This window comes from Mus musculus, chromosome 1 (genome assembly GCF_000001635.26).
Source record: "Mus musculus strain C57BL/6J chromosome 1, GRCm38.p6 C57BL/6J".
Taxonomy (NCBI): domain Eukaryota; kingdom Metazoa; phylum Chordata; class Mammalia; order Rodentia; family Muridae; genus Mus; species Mus musculus.
Window position 1 is genome coordinate 106,389,426 of NC_000067.6, and position 7,233 is coordinate 106,396,658.

Consider the following 7,233-nt stretch of genomic DNA (forward strand, 5'->3'; position numbering starts at 1 on the left):
AACAGGCCAGGACCAGCAAAACGGCTTTTAATCAAAAGGTGATCCTTCCCTACCACATATGAGCAGATACCTCTCTATGTGAATGTGTGTAGTGTCAGATTCCAGGGACCTTTTTCTTCTTGGAAGCTGAGTGGCTTTGCTGGACAGGACTAAGTCTAATCTATGGCCCTGTACCCTGTGTCATCTTTCTTCTGAATGGACAAAATGTGGTAAGGTGTTTGAGTGTTCACCCTTCTCTTTGGGTTCAGGAAACTGGGAACTGCTGGGCAGAAACTTGGTGGTGCTGCTGTCCTCTGCCACATCAAGCCTGACCCTGTGGACCTGGGAGGATCCTTTACCCTGACCTCTGCTAATGTTGGCAAGTGCCAAACGGTTCTCTGTCGAAATGGGAAGCCACTGTCTCTGTCCAGGTCATACATCATGAGCTGTGAAGAAGAGCGGAAGAGGATTAAGCAGCACAAAGCCATCATCACTGAGGTGAGGAGCCAGTTTTCCTCAGACAGCAGGAGAACACGAGCAGCACCCCCTGGTGGAGACCCCTCGGGAAACACTTGTCTTCAGAGGAAACTTGATGTTAGTTCAGATGTAGCTTTCCAAGTCCATGGTATTACAAAGTAAATTCCTTGGTGCTGTCTTTAGATTACTGAGGAATATCTCTATGGATTATTATAGAATAATAAGGCAGTCATCAGTTGCATAGAGTTGGGAATGCTTCCTGGGAACTGTCCCAGTGGATCTCAGAGCTACTGGCTAAGTGGCTGAGAACTGGACTCCTGAATCACACTTCTGCTTTGTATCTCAGCTATGTATAAAGTAGATATCAGACACCTGCCTTGCTTTACAATGGTAGTCTGGCACAATAACTGTGGTGTCTGTATAACTATATAACTATTTTCTGTTTTGCCAGTTGAATAATACTGTTCTCAGGGACAGGAGGCAAAAATACAAGGCCTATAGATATATTTGATCATCAAAATCAGCGCATGATTGCCATAGAGAGAGGAGAAGCTAGATCTATGGCTAAAGAGGTTACAGTGTGGGCATAGTCCCACAACAAAGATTTACCTGGTCCCAAATGGCAATAAAAAAATAAAAAAAAAAATTGCTGTTTTAAAACAAAAAACAAACAAAACCAGCTAGAATAACAGTAGAGCATGATCCATTGTCAATGAATCTTGAAAACTAGCTTCTGCAGTTCTTTATTTGCTAATTTACCAGCATGTCAGTCACTCAACATTACCTGGAAGTACCCATACACATCTGCTGACAAGAACCTAACCTCCTCTTAGCAGTAAAACTCACAGAACAATGCACTGTCTGAAGGTGAGAGGGAAGGGGAGTGTCCAGAAGAGAAAAAGAGGCTATGTTGAGCATCCCAGAAAGACACCAAGGTGCCGTGAGTCCTTGGACGTGAGCACACATATAAATTGAGTTCCCTGTCTGTCCCAGCACTGAAGGTTAAAGTGGATGTTGAGCACAGGTTAGGAGAGTGGGCACTGTACTGCTGTCCAGAAGAGTGAGCTGAGCGGCAACACTGTAGAGAAAAAGATGTCTGCCACATGCATCAGAGTTCGTAGGTCAGTTGTGTTATCCCCTTTCCTCCCCTGCTTCTCTTCCTGACTTCTGCTTGCTCTGCTCAGTCTTCAACAGTGACTAGTTCTCACACCACCCCTTCCGTTCCTTGAAGATGCCCTCAAAGCACAAACTGGGGAGAAGGCTGAAGGGTGGCTAGAGTAGCCAGCCCCCACACCAGGCAGGGCGGATTTCATTACTAGAGTCAAGGGTGTTTCAAACTGCTTGAAAGGCTGTTTTACTCATCTTAGTTCCTAGGCTGCCCCCTGGTCTAAGCATGGCTGCTGAGGTCTCTTTGGAAAGGCACCCAGGAACAAGCAGATAACTCGGGAAGCACAGGAGGAGGCAGGCACTGAGCGGAAGCACGGGGCATTCTCTTGAAGAAGCACTGTTTGTGAGTCCAGAGACTCACAAAAGTTGTATCCGCCATTGCAGAACCTTGTGTGGCAGGAAGTGTTAGAAGTAGGAGAGTGGGGGTGGATGTGGCTGTAAGGCAGAGATCCTCACACCTGGAAGGTAGAGAACACAGCAGCTGCATGTAGCTAAGATTTAAAAGTACTCATCTTTTCCCCCAGCAAATGGCCTGGATTTGGCTGCTGGTCTAAATAGAACCAACTGTCTAAGACTGGGCACCATGGTTTCTACATTTGTCCTTGTAAGTCAGGTTCAAGAAAGGCCTAAGGATGGGTACTTCTGTTAGCATTGCCTCTCCAAACATGTGAGCACTGTGACTCAGATACAGACATCCGTGGGTCACAACAGACTGACTCCCTAGCCCTTTTCCATGCTGATTGTGCTGCTGGACAGTCATGAGGTTGGACTGTACCTACCCTGGGTGTTTCTATGGGACTTACCTCTCTAGAATCTAATAAGCATGCATGCCATGTGAGGCTGTACATCAGCTTGTCATGAAGAGACATACCATTTAGTATAAATGCAGTCCCTGTTAAAGGGATGGCTGAAATACTTCTTTTTGTTCCTCTACACTTCAGCCTTTCCATATAGGGTGTGTGAGCCTCCTTCGTGGGATGCCCAACACCGTCCTGTGACCCAGTCAGTGGCCCAGAGGGAGGCTGCTCAGTAACCACATGTGCTCTGTGCTCACTGTCTCTTTGGAAATTTTTCTTCTAGGATGGCAAGGTCAATGGAGTGACAGAGTCCACGCGCATCCTGGGCTACACCTTCCTCCATCCCAGTGTGGTGCCTCGCCCCCATGTGCAGTCGGTGCTTCTGACTCCACAGGATGAGTTTTTCATCCTGGGCAGCAAAGGGCTGTGGGACAGCCTATCCATTGACGAGGCTGTGGAAGCTGTACGCAATGTGCCAGATGCTCTGGCTGCTGCTAAGAAGCTCTGCACCCTGGCTCAGAGCTATGGCTGCCATGACAGCATCAGTGCTGTGGTGGTACAGCTAAGTGTCACCGAAGACAGCTTCTGCTGCTGTGAGCTCAGTGCTGGAGGGAGCATGCCACCACCCAGCCCCGGAATCTTCCCACCATCCGTCAACATGGTCATCAAGGACCGACCCTCAGATGGGCTGGGTGTGCCATCCTCCAGCAGTGGCATGGCATCTGAGATCAGCAGTGAACTGTCTACCTCCGAGATGAGTAGTGAGGTGGGCTCCACAGCCTCTGATGAGCCCCCGTCTGGAGTCCTGAATGAGAGCAGCCCTGCCTACCCCAACGAGCAGCGCTGCATGCTCCACCCTGTCTGCCTGTCTAACTCCTTCCAACGTCAGCTGTCCAGCGCTACTTTCTCCAGCGCGTTCTCTGACAACGGCCTTGACAGTGACGATGAAGAACCCATTGAGGGGGTGTTCAGCAACGGCAGCCGGGTTGAGGTGGAAGTAGACATCCACTGCAGCAGGGCCAAGGAAAAGGAGAGACAGCAGCACCTACTTCAGGTGCCAGCTGAGGCCAGTGATGAGGGCATTGTCATCAGTGCCAATGAGGATGAGTCAGGTCTGTCCAAGAAGGCAGACTTTTCTGCTGTGGGAACCATTGGACGACGCAGGGCTAATGGCTCTGTAGCTCCCCAGGAAAGGAGCCATAATGTGATAGAGGTTGCTGCAGATGCGCCTCTCCGGAAGCCAGGAGGCTATTTTGCAGCCCCTGCTCAGCCAGATCCAGATGATCAGTTTATCATCCCCCCAGAGCTGGAAGAGGAAGTCAAAGAAATCATGAAACATCACCAGGAGCAGCAGCAGCAGCAGCAGCAGCAGCAGCTGCCACCACCACCCCAGCCGCCACAGCCACAGCCACAGCCACAGCCACAGCCACAGCCACAGCCACAGCGGCACTTCCAAATGGATCACCTGCCAGACTGTTACGATACACCGCTATGACCCAGCCTGAGTACTGTTTTAAACAATAAACTAACCAGAGAGACTGAGAGTCTCCCAGGCTCACATTAAACCAGGGGTGTTAACTTCATGCCCTCTCCCAGACACTGCCCCACCTGTCTCTGCAGCTCATCTGTAGGTTCTCTTTGTATTGGTTACTTTTAACAATTAACCACTTTTCTTCTAGTGATACTTTACCAATATGATTTAAATTTGTTAACTTCTTTCCCTAACATATCAACTGTGTAAAGACAAAGAACAAAAGGTTTAATATATTACAGAGAAACAGTTAATGATAATGTAATATTTTTAAAAATGGCTTTTGTTGTTTTGTTTGTTTGGAAGGCAGGGCAAGTTGCCATTGCTAAATGATTTAATAATATTGTAATTGTGTATTTCTTTGTGGGGAAAGCTTTTTTTTGTCTTGAAAATGGTAGACATTTGTAGAATATGGCGACTAACTCCTAGGAGTTGCTTTACTCTGTCAGGTGACTTAAGTCACTGGGAGTCACTAATTTTCTCTGAGAGAACAGTTGATTGAGAAATTTCTATTGTAAATATCTCAGTGTTACATAGTGAAGCTTAAAGTGTTTGTAGTCTTGCATAAGGACACAGCCTAAATAACTGACCCCTTACTCGCTCTGAAGAGCCTCCCTGCCCCACCCCTACGTAGCTCATCTTCAGTGTGGGCCATGTGCAGCGTGTTTCTGTGCAGATAATGTGGCCCTGTTCTCGGGAACCCAGAACCTTTTACAGACATTTTTTAATTGTGTTCCTTCCTGCTGCCACAATCAGCATGACTGTATAGAGTCCCTTATACCATCTACACATCCAGAGTTATATGGAAGCAGAATGCCCAAATGGACATGTCGTAATTTTTGTTATAATAAATATGAAATTTACAAGTACTGAATCTATCTGCTTTTGTCTCAGCATCCAGGTGTGTCTCACAGCCAAACCAGTTTAGGATTAGAAGGAATAGATGGGGGTGAGATTAACCAACATTATGGTTTGGGGTTTGTTTCCTTAATAGTCAAGTTCAGCTGCAGTGAATGAGGTAGTAGAATCGACCTTCTGGTCAACCGCACACACAGCTGTTGTTACCCTTTTCTTTTTATGATTATGCAAGGTAGTCCTCACTGGAAGAGAGGACTGGATGGGGACTGCATAGAGGAGAGCCCTGCAGAGAACCTGCAGACCTCCTACAGAACCAAGATGGGTTTCAGCTCTTCCAGGAGATCACGTGAACAGGTCCATGCACCTTCCATTGTAACTGTCAATTAAGAGCTGTATGTGGAAGGCAGGTGGCATCCCTGTTGTCTCCCTTCAGGTGTGCCCTCAGTAGTACTTGGCCAGCCCAGACTAATGGCCGAGCCCACAGAAGAAGAGGTAGCTCACTCCAGCACAGCACTGGACCCAGTAGCTGAAGAAACTGTGTTTCCCAAGTGTGGAAGAGGCCTTGTGCCTTCAACTGGAAGTCGAGTCATCCCAGGGGATGATCCTGCCTGACTCTCTAGCCCTTCCCTCCCTTACTGTGCATCATACCATGTGGGGCATAGGTCACATAGAAACCACACAACTTCCTAGTGCTCCCCAGTGCCTTATTTCCTGTCCAGCTTCCAAGTCATCAGTGCTTAAATCCCAACTCTGGGTAGAGTTCATCTTTGTGGAGGAGGCCTAGAGCACACAGTGTGACTCTTTCAGAGGGGTCAGAACCTGTGGAGGCTGGTGAACAGAGTCAGTACTTGTAGACTCCATGACAGCATCTGAGGCGGCTACACAGCAGAACCAGCAGACGTGGGAGAGAGCAGCAGGTTAGATGCTGTGTTTGTGCATCCACAGTCCTCTGGCATTTACATCTCTGTCCGTTCTGTCATTGAGACATTGTGCACATCACACGCGTGGAACTGTGGAGAGAGAAGTTCTTTTGGGGGACTTGGCAGTACATAGTACTGTAGAGGAGAAACTTTTATGTTGCATCCATGTGAAGGGACTAAAGAGGCACAGACATACTGGGAAGTCTCCATGCTCTTATGTAGGAGCCTCCGCAGTTATTTCCTAAGGTGAATTTATTCACTTCTGTTTACCAAGATACACTCTAATAGTGTATGTGAAGGTGCTTATAAATCTGAAGTGGATTTTGAGCTTTAAGTATTTTATTAATACTTGAAGACCCCTAAAGCCATGATGTCTGCACAGGAGAAAGGGTTGCCCTGAGGCTGATGACCTTGCTGGGGCCAGGACACCAGTTCCTGTCAGATCAGCCACCTACTAGCAGATACAGGCAGCCTCCAGGCTTCCTGCCCTTACCCATCAGGCCAATCTCTGGCCAGGGCCAGACTAGTGTGGCTGCTTTCTTTTGATTGCTTTTGTTATAGCACCACCTACTGGTGAGTAGTTTGGGGGCCAGGCCACCGACTCCATTTGGACTGAAGAAACTGTTTAGCAGTTTTCTTCATGGAATAGAAAGTAATCCTCACCACTAATTAAGTGTGGCAGAGATGCTGCATTAAATCCTAGCGTCTGTTGTACCTTGTACCAGTCTCTGCTTTACAATGTGGTATCATTGGTGACTACTTGGTTCCTATAATAGGAAATTTAAATAACATGCGACCAGAATTATAATCGATCCAGCATTTGTCTACCCTTGCCTTCCCTGGGGTTAGAAAACAAGGGAAAACAGAGAGCATTAATGGTATGCATGCAGTCTTACAGAGTAGATATGTGATGTCACTACTGGCTGTAACTAAGGGAGGGGGGAAAAAAGAAAAAAAAGCCCCATTGGCGTAATGTTGACTCTCATCAAAGGGTCTTGAGTCCTTCCCTGGTGCTAAGCAGAATAATCGCTGAAAAGTGGGGTTATATTATCTGTAACTGCCTCCCGAGTGACAGATCGGAAACTCACTAACGCCTTCCATGTAAGTTGTCACTATTCCAGCACAGAACTAGGCTGCTCAGAAATCCGGGAGCACGGCACAAATGCTTCAAGTGGCGAGTGGAAGAGAAGACTCACTTCTCTTGTGGGGGAGCAGACTCACTGTCGCTGGGGGAGCTCCCAATATCTGTCATTAAATACTACTAGTTTCTCTCTTTCAGTTCATCTCCGAAATTCCCATGTTGTGCAAATGACTCTAGGCCAACTGCTTTCGTCATTGTCATTGATCTGGCCTGTGCTGATATGGATCCCCATGTCTGATATATATGTGTTTGAAAATGTAAATGGCTCTAAAGCATCTGTGATAGCTTTGATTTGTTTTTTCTTATCCTAACCCCTACCTGCTATATCAATTGGATCAAAGTTCACACTAAACCTTGCTCAGG

At 47.3% G+C, this 7,233-nt stretch overlaps 1 protein-coding gene across 1 annotated transcript in view; it reads left to right on the forward strand.

The window, feature by feature from the left end:
• The window catches only part of Phlpp1 (PH domain and leucine rich repeat protein phosphatase 1), a 222,377-nt gene extending 217,557 nt beyond the window's left edge, over positions 1-4,820 (forward strand). Inside the window, exons 16-17 of the mRNA NM_133821.3 lie at positions 249-477; positions 2,704-4,820. Of these exons, the coding sequence (NP_598582.3) occupies positions 249-477; positions 2,704-3,915 (1,441 nt within the window). The 3' untranslated portion in view covers positions 3,916-4,820. The remainder of the gene's footprint in view (positions 1-248; positions 478-2,703) is intronic.
• Positions 4,821-7,233: the final 2,413 nt, after the last annotated feature.